This window comes from Sander vitreus, chromosome 15 (genome assembly GCF_031162955.1).
Source record: "Sander vitreus isolate 19-12246 chromosome 15, sanVit1, whole genome shotgun sequence".
Classification (NCBI taxonomy): Eukaryota; Metazoa; Chordata; class Actinopteri; order Perciformes; family Percidae; genus Sander; species Sander vitreus.
Genome location: NC_135869.1, coordinates 11,014,567 through 11,028,914, shown reverse-complemented (window position 1 = coordinate 11,028,914; position 14,348 = coordinate 11,014,567). Strand labels below are relative to the sequence as shown.

Here is a 14,348-nt window from a genome sequence, read left to right as displayed (position 1 = left end):
AGGGTGTATTCATTTGTGGCCATGTTATTGAACTTTTCTGTCCTCTGTGTTTAATTGAGACAGCACAGAACAATTATCATCTGCAGATCTGAAGTTCACAGGGAGTAAAAACAGGAATTAAAGAAAGATAAGGTGACATAATCTTTTAGTGTTTAGTGACAAGAGGAGCTGTAAAGTGGAGGAGATATTACTAACAGCCCACGCTGTATGATAACATGATGCATCAGCACTGTTTTGTGTATGTCTGGAGGCGCCAATGGAAAGTTTCTAAATGTGTGATTTAATTTGGTTGATTAATTATGGCTAAAGCAATTTGAATCACGTTTTGGAATCTAGTTTACCAAAGAAAAAATATATATATATATAAACATTCAATATATACATTTCATAAATAAGATTTTAAAACAGACAAAAAAAAACGATGAATCAATCTTAACACAACTTCACTGTTTTGGTTCACTTTCACCGCTCTCATCAATCTCATTTCCAGCTGCAACAGGCGGTTGTCTTCAGCAAACTGTCCACATGTGCACTACCTGCAGCACTTAAAAAAAGAGAGTGAATATTGGACTTACATTCACCAGATGGCCAGAAACAAATGAATCATAATGTTGCTCTGTATCTGTTCAGTTCAGTATCAGTTTGCTGAAAACAACCGCCTGTTGCAGCTGGAAATGAGACTGATGAGAGCGGTGAAATGCATAAAAAAAAGCAACTATTTGAAAAAAAAACCCAACTTTACAAGAGATAATATGTGAAGGTTTGCAGCTTGTTGTAACAAAAAGGTCAATGGATTTTAAAGCAGCAGAACGTATGTAAAAAACCCATATAAAGTCAGTAACATCACTTCTGTGGGGGAAAAAAGCTGTCAAGGAAAAAAATGAAAAACACTGCACATTATTTTCTAGCCAGCGATGGTTCTTATAAATGATAAAAAAGCAGTAATTTCAGCAAGCTAAATGTCATCTGTTTCTGCATAATCTTCAATCTTCACTCCAATCGCGCGATAAAATTAGAGTAGACCTACTCAAGATAAAAATACTTGAAAAGATAACACAGGAGTCTAGCTGCCGCTGACAGACTGTACTTGGTCAGCGTTGCATAAGCTTTATGAGCACTTCACTGTCATTAATGGAAAATCACAGCTGCCATATTATGGAGGGCAATGACAATAAAATGCCTTGAATTTCAACTATATAATGTGGGTTTTTATAAGAAAACAATATTACTAAGCAACCAAGACATCTGTGCGTGGATGCGGGTGTAAGATGACACGTTTATTTATCACTCCTTCGTTTGAACACACATTGAAACTTTTCACAGGCACTATGAAGATGCTGTAGTAAAGACTTTGTTAGTATGAATGGTGCAGGATTCTCTGCACTCTCCCCGTTTCTGGACTGCCTGACCTTTGGCATGACCTTTAGAAAACAATTTGCTGCAGAAATCGCCTTACGCCTCGCCTCACAAGTCTTTCCCTCGTTATTTTTTCAATGTTACCTTCGCAGTGTTGCAGAAAAGAGCTGGATTCAACAGAGGGGTCGAGGGGTCAGGAGGAGGAGGGTAAAGATGCAGGTCAGATTAGTTCTACAGTTGTGTTCAGCCAGTGGCCTCAGAGAATTCAATGCCAGGAAGCCATTTGAACTCTGAACTCTCAAGCTGTCTGTCAAAAGCTGACCTTGTTGACTGTTGACTGTAGGAAAGCCTGGACAGTGGCTACAGAGCTTTAATGTCGGGCAACAAAACACTGAACATGTGCAAGGTTAATTCATTTTCTCTGTAATGCTTTATACTCCTGAATCAACATCTCTCAGGCCAAATGCAAAAACAAATAAAGGCAGTCCTTATGACTCTACAAATTCATTGTAACGTCTACATAAAACAATGTTGATCGGTCCACCACTGTAGTCCAGACTGAAATATGTCTACAACTATTAGATGGATTGACACAGAATTTTCTGCAGACATTCATGATCCCCAGAGGATGTATCCTACTGCTCCTCGTACTTTTCCTGATTTGATACAGACATTACGCTCCCCTCTTGCTGATCCCTTAACTATCCATCTAGTGCCGAAGCCTTTGGTTTATGACTAAATACTTGCTAACTAACTAAAGGCATTCCCATTAGGTTCAGCTGTACTTTGTGTTTAGTGCTAATTGGCAAATGTTAGCATGCTAACATGCTAAACTAAGATGGTGAACATAGTAAACATACACCAGTTAAACATCACCATGTTAGCATTTTCATTGTGAGCATGTTAGCGTTTTGAAGTACAGCGTCACAGTCACTCGCCTTGTTGATTTCAACAGCCATGACAACAACAGACTTCATTTCAAGGCATTTTATTCTTCAGTTGTAGCAATAATGACTTATAAAATCACAGATGAAAAACATCTAAACATTTGTAAGGTTTTGAAAGTATATCAAAGCCCTGATTTGCAAGATTTTCTGTACTGTACAGACGCTAGATGGCCAACTTTGCGTTGACTTTAATTCCGAGATGTTTCTTTTTGCAATTTAACTGTTTATTACAATAATGAATCAAGTAAATCCAGGAAACCTCGACCTTTTCACATTTCACGATGGAATCAATTAGTTTTGTTGCCACTCTGCAGTGGTAGCTTGAACTAAGGCAGAAAAAAAGTTTTATCTGAAAATGATTCATTCATTTTGTGTTTTTTGTCACCCTCAAACATTCAGCCACAGCATGTCACTTGCTCTCATTTTGCTTCCATTAAGATGAAAACCACAGGTTACATCAACAAATAATTGAGCTCATGAAAATAAAGGAACTTTTGTGTTACTTCCAATCTCAAGGACTATTATTACTTTTAACTGAAAACAACTCAAATGTTCCAAAATGAAGCATGGCTACATGCTGTACCAGAAGTTAATTCTTATTTCCCCAGGTGAAGAAAAAGACATATGCGAGTGCTTCAGTCGTGGAGAGGGTGGGTGAAGATTTAGATGTGGGCTTCTTTTCAAATACGAAGATCTCCTTGACATTTTCTGCACTGCGTTGGCGGCTTATCCTGGTTGCATTTTCCCTGAGCTGCATATGGACCAGCCCGACCTGTTGACATTTACATACTCATCTGGCTGAGAGTGATGGCATTCTATAAGGAGAAACACCTCCACATGTCCTACCACTGTTTCCACCACTCAGTGTGGGTGTGTGAGTGTTACACATGAACAGGTTATTGCTTTAAACAAACACAAGTCGACCTTTGCAGGGAGAGAGCCATGTTCTGTCGTTCTTCCCTTTGAACAGCACTTCTGATGCTTAAACACATTTGCATTATAAAAAGGCACAGGGCAGAGCGCCCGGATAGTTCAGCTGGTAGAGCGGGTGCCCATATATAGAGGTTTACTCCTCGACACAGGGGACCCAGGTTCGACTCTGACCTGCTGCCCTTTGCTGCAGGTCATTCCCCCTCTCTCTCCCCTTTAATGTCTTTAGCTGTGATGTCAAAAATAAAGGCCCAAACAATAATCTTAAAAAAAGCAAGGGGCAGGTGGTAGGCCTCGTAAACCGGACTAAATACTGATGAGGTTTCATCACAACGACCGGACTGCTACAGCTGCCACCAGAGGGAGCCCACTGCTCAAATGTGACCAGGTTAAAGTCTGCTCCCGCCATACCAAAAGACTGGATAGCAGCCAAGAAGAGTAGTACATAACTCACCAGCAGCTGGGTGAAGGCAGGACAAGGTGAAATAAGGTGAAAGCCCAGCCCATATAGTAACAGCAGAGCATGACGTAACTGTAAACACAGTGTGGAGGGTGGTCATGTAAATATGTATACGTTTGATGCCTTAAAGTGACAACACAAATTAAGACATGAACCAAGATCAATGACATGGAACTCAAAGTGCCCAAAAATAAAATCAGAATAAATGAAACAGGGTTTTTTTTTTTTCCTATATGGAGGAGAAGAGACTCTCACTTTATTGATGACCATCAAAAACGAGAAATAAGAGACATGGCTTCCAAATGCCAATAGAATGCAATGAGGAAACTTAAATATGATTCATTGTGCGGGTTTAGCCTCTGCATCCCTCAGGTTGTTGTGAGGAAGTTCCAAATGGGTCTGTGCGGATCAGCTCATCTTTGTGGTTTGTTTGTTCTAGCTGATTAGAAATCAGGGCCCTGCTTCTTCAGCTTGCTGTAGTCCAAGTTAACTGCGTAAAACTGAGAATACAAAACAAATCTTTACTCAAGAACAGATATTTCACAAAAAATGCACAACATAATGCAGTAATTTCCATCCATGTTACAGAATCATTCAGTTTCAAAAGGTGATTCATAAAATGGTCTCATAATAAAGTATATGGAATACTTTAGCCTTCTTGTTGTCCTCTGGAAACTCCTTTTACTTTTGATCAAGTGTGAGCAGTTAATGATATGATCGGATTTGTTACTACAAGTCAGCGTTAACCAGATTATGTCATTTGATTAATTCAACTGATGGAATAATCCATGGCTCAGCAACTAGTCTGGCAAAGATCCATACTGTAAACCCTGAATATAACCACCTACGCTTCAGCAAAGACAAATCAAGACTGGAACACATCATGATAATTAAGATTTCTGAAGGAGGTGACTAAGGCACACCTTGTACTGATCAGTTGGGGCCAACTTGTTCCAGGGCTCTGGGTTGTTCTTGCGATCCCAGCTGGAGGAGAAATCAGGTACACATTATGAAAGATTAATCAACAGAGACTGTAACTTGACAGACAGTCATGGGCGAAAAAACATATTTACTTGAGTTGTTGAGTACTTGAACAGCTGTCAGCAAATCTTAATATATGCAGATAACATGCACTCCCCATCCACCCCATTTGCTATTTTGGAAAAGGGCAACAACAACAAAAAAGTAGAATTAAAGCCACAAAAAGAATTCCTGTGTCATGACTAGAGTCCTCACCTGACATCAGGGTTTCTCAAGGCCAGACGAGCGAGGTACATCATGGACATTGCTGCCCCTCCACCGATGAAGAATAAAAGGGGGATCAGCTGTAGGTGACAAAGAAACCTTCATCAACATAAAGGCAAACCGTCACAGCTCAAGGAAGAAGCTAAACACACGGAGCCTGCTCACATCTTGTGTAAACAGAAAACACTGCCCTGCAAAACAGCATTAAAACTGACCGTTGCACATAAAATGTGTACAACTTTCCTTCAGTCACCGCTTATTGACTAAGATAACTTACTCAAGTCAAATAAACTGTACAGAATAAACTTGAAAAAGTTCTAGTAAACACTTAGAAATGCTAGTTGCTAACGCTACCTAGCCAGCTAACGAGTAACGTTAGCACAAGTTGCTTTTTTCAGCACAGCAGACCCTCTTCTCGGCTAGTTGCTATCGTCTTGTGGGTGAAGCTGTGACCTGATTTGACTCCAAAACATAATCTGTCAAAGGTCTTGGCGCTTGCTACATTGGGAAACCGTGTGTTACTCTATAATTGCTGCAGAATAAAATAAACAGTAAAGCATATTTTCATATTTAACATAACTTCTCAAAGTCAGAGGGGTCAAAGTCAAGACTACTAGCTAGCTAGCTTGCTGAAGCTAGCTAACTAGTTTAGCTAGGTTAAGTTAGCAACACAAATTCCCAGATCAAGGTTTAAAACCTCTAACATGAATCTTTAGTGGATATAACCGGGCTATACTTACAGCTGGGTGGCTTCTAAGCTGTTTGCGCATTGTAGCGAGCATTTCGACGTTAGCGAGGGACAACTTTGAGCAGAAATAAACGGGTAATAAGACTGTCCGTAGTCTTGCCAAAACGCACTATTTAATCTGCGAGCAAGCTCGGAAAAAAGGCCAAAGAAACACAGACAGGATGCTAGGCATAACGCCTGACTGACGTTGGCGAAAACACGTAATTATTAATTATTATGTGTACGATGTAGAGGTTTTATGTCATACTGGATGTAATAAATGTCGATTCATTTTGTAGAGTTTCATCAATATGCTGATGTTTCGCTTCATTTTTTATTTTCAAACAGTATTTTATACTGGCAAAGCTAGTGGTTGAAATGTTGCTACAATCAACAGATTTCAACCCAAAAACAAAACCCATTCATACACCTAACGTTACATGTAACACAGATAGTCTTCTCATTAATGAGCCGTTACACTCTAAATGTATATAATGTATGTGTGTTTAATCCTGTTTCACTAACGTCCCTGTGGCTACATCTGATCATTTTATTTATCTAGTTGTAGTATGATGAACTGTATCTCATACTGCATTAGTTTAATTATCTTTAGATAATTAAAATGGCAGCATCCAATGACAAATAAATAACGATTGAATTGCTATGTCAGTGACATGATGGAGATAAAATAGTTCACTGCTCCTGTCTCGCATCAGTGTGAGCAGGTGAACTGTCTATATTATAGTGTGACAGCAGGGGGCGGTGTTTCCTTTTCCTACTTTTAATTGGTTGGCTAACAGATCCATACGTTTCTGGTGGTAATTATTTTCCCTTGTAGCTTTAGTAAGTGTTTGTTGGCTATTTTACAGTCATTTCCACCAAGCATCACCCAATCAGAGTATCTCAACTGACTGAACCAATCAAGTGCAGTCTGTTCAATAAAAAGTAAATCACCATGAAATATCACAATTTCCCTTTTTATGGCAAGTAATTTTCAACTTGTAGAAAATAAAAGTAAAAACAGTTCAATAGTAAGACTGGACAAAACACAACAGGCTACATACAACAGTTTATATTTGATAAATGGCATGATGCTTGGCTGATTGTTTGCCAAGAAATAAACTGCATATGTGATAATTACACATATTCAAGCAACAATTTGTAAACCAAGCCTTACTGGGTGGCAAGTTCATGAGTTAAATGATGGAAAACATATGCCTTATGCCTTGTTTGGTTTTAATTTCCACCCAAGGGAGGTGAGCTGGTTTTAGAAACATAAGATTTGTCTAAATACAGTATTTTCCAGTCTTTCAGTCAGTCCAAATTCCCCCACAAAAGTGTGGTATCTTGTGGTCAAAGTTCAGTAAGGACTTGATCCCAAGTAAAACGTGTCTCTTCGATATATCAACAGTACACAACAGAAGCTGGACTCTCTTTTAAATACAGTTAAGTTAAAAATCTGACCATACTTAAACAAATCATAGGCACATACAGTATGCCTGTGCAGGACGTCTTATGAAAATAAAATACTGGCTATAGAGTGTTTCCTTTTGCAATGTTTTTTGTCTTTCTCTTGTGTGCTCCAGATGTTTTAGTGCGTCGTCTTCTTGGGTACTTTGCCAAATTTAGCATCAAATCCGAGACCTAAAGAGAGAAAACCAAAGGTGTGATTAAGGAGCAAAGGAAAGCCTTATCAGCTAAACAGAAATGATTGTACACTCAGGATTTAACGAATAATATTACCAATTTAGCCAGTGAAAACAAATAATTTGAGCAGTCCACCTTTTTAAAACAATGTCTGTGTTATATTTTACTGACTCCCCTTCAGCTGTACTCTCAATGCATAATTTACCACTCAACCAAATCGTTTGCGTGGGAAGGATTCCCCAATTGGACCTAATTGTTTGTAATAACAAACACATACAGTAACTGCCTCAGACTACAGTTGAAGGCTTCAACCATGTTTTTGCAAGCATTTTCTAGTGTTATAGTCAGTCATACATTTTTCAGTGATACAATGCATTAATGAGAAAAATGCAGAGAGGGCAACAGTGTGTTAAACCAGAATTAACTCTCACCAAGGAACACCAGGATGGTGCCAAGCCACTGCATCATACTCATGACGTTGCCAAACAGAATAACGGAGCCGAGGATGGTGAAGAACTTCCTCGTGGTGGTGACGATGGAGCAGGTCAGAGGGCCAAAATACACCACCGTCATGAAGATGAAGGTCTGGTAAAGGAGTTTAGAAAAAAACATTAAGAAATGTAATTTAGATTTTAGACAAAATCTTTTATCAAAGTAAAAGGATTTCTTCCAAGGGAACACCACAACACCATCCATCATCTCATACAGGTATCCATCCACCCACCTGGCCTAAAGCACTGGTCAGTCCAAACAGAAGAATGTTGTAGATGATGCTCGGGTGGCGTTCAGTAAATCTTAGGAACTCCCATACCTCCCCTGTCCACAATACCGCTGAGAGGAAGAAAATAGTCAGAAAATGTAATTTCAAAAACAACTCAGTAATTGAACATAATCTTACATATACAGTCACGTGAAAAAATTAGGACACCCATGCTAAAGTTGACTAAAAAGAGAAATAAAAATAAAAAATCATCTTTTGCAAATTGATCTTAATGCCTTAATTAAAAAAATTGAGGAAAAATCCAATCTTTAAGGACACCAATTTTGTTTGTGAATGAATAATGTATCGTAAATAAATAAATGTTCTTCCTTAAAATACAGGGAGCATAAGTAAGTACACCCTATGTTAAATTACCATAGAGGCAGGCAGATGTTTATTTTTAAAGGCCAGTTATTTCATGGATCCAGGATACTATGCATCCTGATAAAGTTCCCTTGGCCTTTGGAATTAAAATAGCCCCACATCATCACATACCCTTCACCATACCTAGAGATTGGCATGGGGTACTTTCCATAAAAGCATCTCTCAATGCAAATCAAACCAGCTATTAGGCTAACCATGAAATAAAACCATGCCAGTCTCTAGGTATGGTGAAGGGTATGTGATGATGTGAGGCTATTTTAATTCCAACTGGAATTTAACTGTAACTGGCTTTTAAAAATATTAATCTGCCTGCCTCTATGGGAATTTAACATAGTGGTGTACTTACTTATGCTCCCTGTATTTTAAGGAAGAACATTTATTTATTTATGATACATTATTCATTCACAAACAAAACTGGTGTCCTTAAAGGTTGGAGTTTTCCTCATTTGTTTTTTAATTAAGGCATTAAGATCAATTTCCAAAAGATGATTGATAGATAAATATATACACACATTTTATTTATTCCTCTTTTTAGTCAACTTTAGCATAATTTTTTCACATGACTGTAGTTGCCTTATCCTTGGCACTGATGTGCTAAGACAATCAGATCATAGTGTGGGCATACGGCATCACCAAGTGGTGTAATACAGTAACAGCAGTTAGATGAAGCCTTGGTGTGGAGGTGTCATTCGTGGGAGTGGAAGTATAAGAATACCTTTGCATCTGGGGAAATACCAGCACTTTAAAGCTTTTCGACTTCTGATAAAAGGCAGCAGGAGTGTCTTTAGGTGTGTGCAGAAACTAAACCTGAGGACCTCTAAAAGGCATTTTAATGCAGCCTGGAACTGAATTCATCACCTTTGAAAAAAATATGTTTTTTAATGTAATGCGTCCTATGAAAGAGGGAGGCAGATGTGCAGTAGAGATGGACACTTACTAGAGAATTAGCAGGCACTGTCAATTAGTTTAGCTATAAGAATGATAAGAGTTTCTCAGTTCTGCGGCCAGGATAGCTCAGTCGGTAGAGCGGGCGCACGTATACAGAGGTTCATGCCTCGACGCATAAGGTGCAGGGTTTGAGTCCGACCCGGGACGATTTCCTGCATGTCTTCCCCCTCTTTCATTGCTTTCCAATCATTAAAGGCGTAAATACCCAAAAAAATAATCTTAAAAAAATGAGTTTCTCAGTTCTCACACTGGCTTTGACCTTTTGATCGTTATCTCACAGCCCATAAGTGCCTAACCTTAGAAAGCACCTCATTAAATTGTATTATTTTTGTGTGCTTTACTCTTCAGCATATTACAGCAACCTCCTCACTGAACTGCAGGCTTTGAGGTGCAGGATTCATTATCTATAAAGAGAACACTGCACACTTTGATTTGACTGAATTAATGAGTTTTGGGCTCCTGAGAGAATAGTGTTCAGCTTTACTTAAAGAGCCTCTTGTTTATTTATTTTTTTACTTAGTCGGACTGCGATTAGCTACTGCATCCCAGCAGCGTTCCTACAAATCAACACAAGTAATAATGACGTAACACTTTACAGCAATGATATAATTCAGCTGTTGATACTAAAACACCATAAAGTGATATGACATATACACCAGCACGGTAATAAAATACCTCAACTTGTATTCAAGACATGTTAATTAATCTGGGCCTTCACTTAAGATTATTTTAGACCTTTTCAGTCTTGTCAGACATTTTACAGTACATGTGCAAAACTGCAGAATACCCAAGTAACCTGTATAATGTGGCACTGGTGAGCATGTTAACACAATATGACAATTACAAGTTTTAGCTCAAGAACAAGCAAATATGTGCCACCAAATGGCAGGATATACAAACACTACATCAGTTTAATAACAATTTTTAAATAGTTTGGGGTTTGAAAATGATCAAAAAGCCTAACAAATATTAAAATCTTTGCTTTTAGCGTTCTCTGACAATTTGCCGTTGCTTCGCAACAGGACGTTCAGTGCACCAGTGTTTCTGTTTCATGTGGCCATATTTTGGGAGTACTGAATCATATCAAGGTAATTTTGCTGATTAGTTTCTCCTCTCTGGCTGCAGGTGTGCCAATTGGCCCGGTGTAGTTTTGGTTTGGGATGAAGCCTTCCATGCTTCCTGGCACTTCACGGCACATATTCATTTGGACGAGAATTGGGCAAAGAGCATGGTTGCTGGACTCACCTAGTCCCAGCACCAGAGTGGACCACATGTTGATGTTCAGCATCATGTGGTTGGCACTTGTCTGGAAGCGAGCCCTCATGTGGTCCTGGGCCACACCAGTCAAACCGTCCAATGTCAGAGAGATCAGCTACGACAGAGCGAAATGCACCATCCAAGCCATGAGACAAATGCCATAGAAATGTCACAGTAACTATGGCTACAGTAGGAAGACACAGATGGATCAGGGTGCAAGTGAAATGGATGGAACATAAAGCTATATTAACTCACCAACAGAATCTCCCCAAACCCAAAAACATGGTCATCTGCAACAGCTGAGCTCTTGTTGGGTTTGTAGAGGAACAGCGCTACACCGCTCACAATAAGCAGCACACACAGATACTTAGCCAGTGGGTACTTCTTCCTTAGTATTGTCACACCGAGGATCATCACTGCAACAACACAACAGCAGTATGATGGACGGTTTTAACAATGGATACCAGGGAGACATCTCTAGGGTTTGAGGTAATCCTACCCTGGACACAATGTCAGACCTTTACCCCTGAGAGTGGAAAATTGTGAAAGTGTGTGTGTTTCTCTATTTGTAACAAGAGATAACTAGCTGTGAGCTGTGAGATATAACCTTCATGTACAAACAGAACAAACTGTAACCTGCCATATGTGCTCTCAACTCAATACGTGAAAAGAATTTGTTTATTCAATGTGTCCTTGATCAGTTTAGAACGATATCAGAATCACTCTTGTATGTAGGCAGAAAGCAGAAGGCTAACTACAAGTGATATTATCAGATTTACCTGGTATGGGCTTGCAGGATTTCCCCAACACCTATCAGAAAAACATAGCTTTAGGATACAATGGCACCAAGCATTAATAAATCCATAAGAATCATGTTAACCAACTAACACTGCCCTATCTAAAAGGGCAGACTCACCTGTGTGGGGTAGTTGACATACTGAAGGGCAGAGTTACTGGACACCATGGCTCCAAGATAAGAGAGGGAACACAGCCCATAGAGCCAGCTCTTGGTGTGATCCGGCTTGGAGCCCTCAAAAAACTGGATCACTGATAATAAAGAGGAAGAGCTGGCTTCAGAAATATATTAAAAATATGTACGGGTATGATGTAGTCGCCGTCAGCGGTACCGTACAAACAGAAAATATTTAGGTGAATCATTGGTAAAAAAAATAAATAAATAGAAAATCAACATTCTAGGGAAAAGAATCCATTTTAAAAATCGTTGGCAAAAAAAATCACGATACATACACATTTTTTCTCCATGCCTATTGGTTTTTGTGTGCAGCACATACTCACAGATCTTAGCAAACAGAGCACTGACAATACACTGGATAAGGACCAATGTCCGGGCAAATCTGAACTTCTCCTGTTGGTCTCCCTGTCCATAATCACCTCGCGTGCTGGAAGAGTCAGAGAGACAACACTGTGTTGAGTGCAACAGATCACAGACAATCTTAAGTAACCTACAATGGTATTCCTGGCAGAAGCATGGGTGTTTATATGTTAAAAAGTGGAGTGCTCTCATGAGTCCCCAAGCTATGAAAAGGCCCCCCAGAAAAGAGAGACCATAATGCATTAAGTTACAACTGACAGGGTGGGCTGGTGGTGGTGACATTTTGTTAGGGGGGCAAGAATCTTTAGCAGCTTGCTTGCTGGTGTCAATGGGCAATCGTCACCAAGAACTCATAGGAAACAGTGATGTTGTTTAATAACAATGGAAGTCAATCATTTAGGTTTGTGAAAGGGCTGCTTGGGTGAGACACCAGTTTCGAGTAATCATTTTGAAACCATATATGATCCCTGTTAGTGACAACATACCACCTGTGTCATGCCTCAGTATTTGACATGCAATAGAAACTGAGCTCCCCTTATTTCATTCACTTTTTATAGAGAACCACAAATTACTCGTTTATTTTATTTTTTTTACAGTCGAATGTTAATAAACATTTAATCAGATAGATATATCTATCTATCTATCTATCTATCTATCTATCTATCTATCTATCTAATAATGACACAACTTGAGTGAACTATAAATAGAGGGTGCATGGGTCAATACACTATAATATGACCAGAATGTCAAGCCAAACTCCATTACAAAATTTAATGTCAGATTTGCCTTTTTGCGTTGGTAAAGGCAACGTTAATACCTCGGATGACGTTGCATTAACGAACAGTTAGCAATCAGTTAGTTAACAGTTAGCTAGTAACGCACTAGCATATGCTGTACTGTGTTGTGCATTATATATAGCTACGTCAAATTAAAAATAATGGCTCGTATTGATTCGGGAACTGTCGGCATGAAAGCCACCATTAAAATTGGCGGATTTTTGAATGGAGTTTGGCACAGAACAGAACTGTGAAATAAACCAAGCAGGTTAACTAGCTAACTGTTACTTACATAGTCTCTTGTAATATTCCGTAGTAAAAGTAACACACGAAGACACCAAGGAAGCAAACGATGAACCGTATCCGCATGTTGTCCCACATCGAGGCAGGCTTCCCAGCTCCCTTTCCCGCAGCCATGCTATCGTCCAACAGCCCGGGTATGTTAACCGACACCGCTCCGCTCCCCGCGCCCCTCACACCGACGTCCCGCTCCACGATGAGGCGAGCCGGTATATGGTGCTCGCGTTTTCACGTTAGGTGTTTCTGTGGTAGTAACGGTTTTGCCTTCAAACCTTCTTGTGCACAGAAATTGTTAATTGCCAAAGCTCGCTAACGGTAACGTTACCTTGAATTGTCTGGAGCTGCACAGACACTCACATATCATGTCATTTGTTTGTTTTGTATCATTCTGATGTATCTAAATTTCTCCTCCAGGACAGCTGTAAAATCATAAACATCCCATTCCCACCTGGGTTTCTGTAAGTTAGCTGTCCTGTCAGGCGAGTCCAGTTCGTATTTTCATTTAGAAATGAAAGACTATAATTAGTAGAGAAAAAAGCGGTAGCGTCCATAGGTAGCGTCAGGAAAATTGATTTTATGAAAGGACCTCAGTGGTGTCAACAGCTATGCCTGAACAATTAGATTTTTATGTTATTAGTTTAATAAATTAAATCTTGAACTTAAATACATGTGTGTGTGTGTGTGTGTGTGTGTGTGTGTGTGTGTGTGTGTGTGTGTGTGTGTGTGTATAGACACTAAACTTTAGTGTAACGATTAAAATAAAAAAAAGTACCAGAAGTAAAAGTACTCACTATGCAGAATGGCCCATTTCACAATGATATATATTATATTATTGGAATGTGTACATCACTTATGTTGCAGTTGCATTTCATTTTAATTGCTGTATATACTGCTGGTAGCTTAGCATATAATAATACATAATCATTTATTATAGTTGATTTATATTTTGTATTAATAATCTAAATCTGCAAAGTAACTAAAGTTGTCGAATAAATGCAGTGGAGTAACAAGTCAAGTACAATATTTGCTCCACATTGTAGTGGAGTAGAAATATAACGTAGACACTTGTACAACAAAATTGTACTTAAGTACGGTACTTGAGTAAATGTACTTAGTTACTTTGCACCACTGCAGAAATATGAATTGTTGTTATAATTTCATTGGCTGTGTTATGTCGTGTGGCAGTTGCAAAGGCAGCTATTACAAAAATGAGGTCCTTCCTCGAAAACGTTGCGTGCCTTTTTGTCGTCCTAGGATGTGGATTACACTTATTGGTCC

At 39.1% G+C, this 14,348-nt stretch overlaps 2 protein-coding genes across 2 annotated transcripts; both read right to left on the bottom strand.

Annotated features, from left to right (window-relative positions):
* Positions 1-2,328: 2,328 nt before the first annotated feature.
* Positions 2,329-5,823, bottom strand: ndufa4a (NDUFA4 mitochondrial complex associated a). The gene is made up of 4 exons (XM_078269126.1): positions 5,679-5,823; positions 4,930-5,018; positions 4,617-4,677; positions 2,329-4,193 (listed from the first exon to the last, which is right to left on the bottom strand). Exons 1-4 carry the CDS (start codon positions 5,718-5,720, stop codon positions 4,137-4,139), a joined length of 249 nt encoding a protein of 82 aa, XP_078125252.1. The 5' UTR covers positions 5,721-5,823; the 3' UTR covers positions 2,329-4,136.
* An 803-nt stretch (positions 5,824-6,626) lies between these two features.
* On the bottom strand, positions 6,627-13,637 carry slc35b1 (solute carrier family 35 member B1). The gene is made up of 9 exons (XM_078269125.1): positions 13,063-13,637; positions 11,958-12,061; positions 11,578-11,708; positions 11,441-11,471; positions 10,917-11,077; positions 10,650-10,776; positions 8,037-8,143; positions 7,744-7,897; positions 6,627-7,309 (listed from the first exon to the last, which is right to left on the bottom strand). Exons 1-9 carry the CDS (start codon positions 13,185-13,187, stop codon positions 7,257-7,259), a joined length of 993 nt encoding a protein of 330 aa, XP_078125251.1. The 5' UTR covers positions 13,188-13,637; the 3' UTR covers positions 6,627-7,256.
* Between the last annotated feature and the right edge of the window lie 711 nt (positions 13,638-14,348).

Bases quoted from the DNA above. Each gene is read 5' to 3' on its own strand.
- ndufa4a (XM_078269126.1), bottom strand. From the start codon at position 5,720: ATGCTCGCTACAATGCGCAAACAGCTTAGAAGCCACCCAGCT. The intron at 4,678-4,929 runs GTGAGGACTCTA...TTTCTCCTCCAG, and splicing joins TTGAGAAACCCTGATGTCAG to CTGGGATCGCAAGAACAACC. The intron at 4,194-4,616 runs GTGTGCCTTAGT...TTGTATTCTCAG, and splicing joins CCCCAACTGATCAGTACAAG to TTTTACGCAGTTAACTTGGA.
- slc35b1 (XM_078269125.1), bottom strand. From the start codon at position 13,187: ATGGCTGCGGGAAAGGGAGCTGGGAAGCCTGCCTCGATGTGGGACAAC. The intron at 7,898-8,036 runs GTGGGTGGATGG...CTCCTTTACCAG, and splicing joins TGACCAGTGCTTTAGGCCAG to ACCTTCATCTTCATGACGGT. The intron at 7,310-7,743 runs GTGAGAGTTAAT...TTCTCTCTTTAG, and splicing joins CACCATCCTGGTGTTCCTTG to GTCTCGGATTTGATGCTAAA.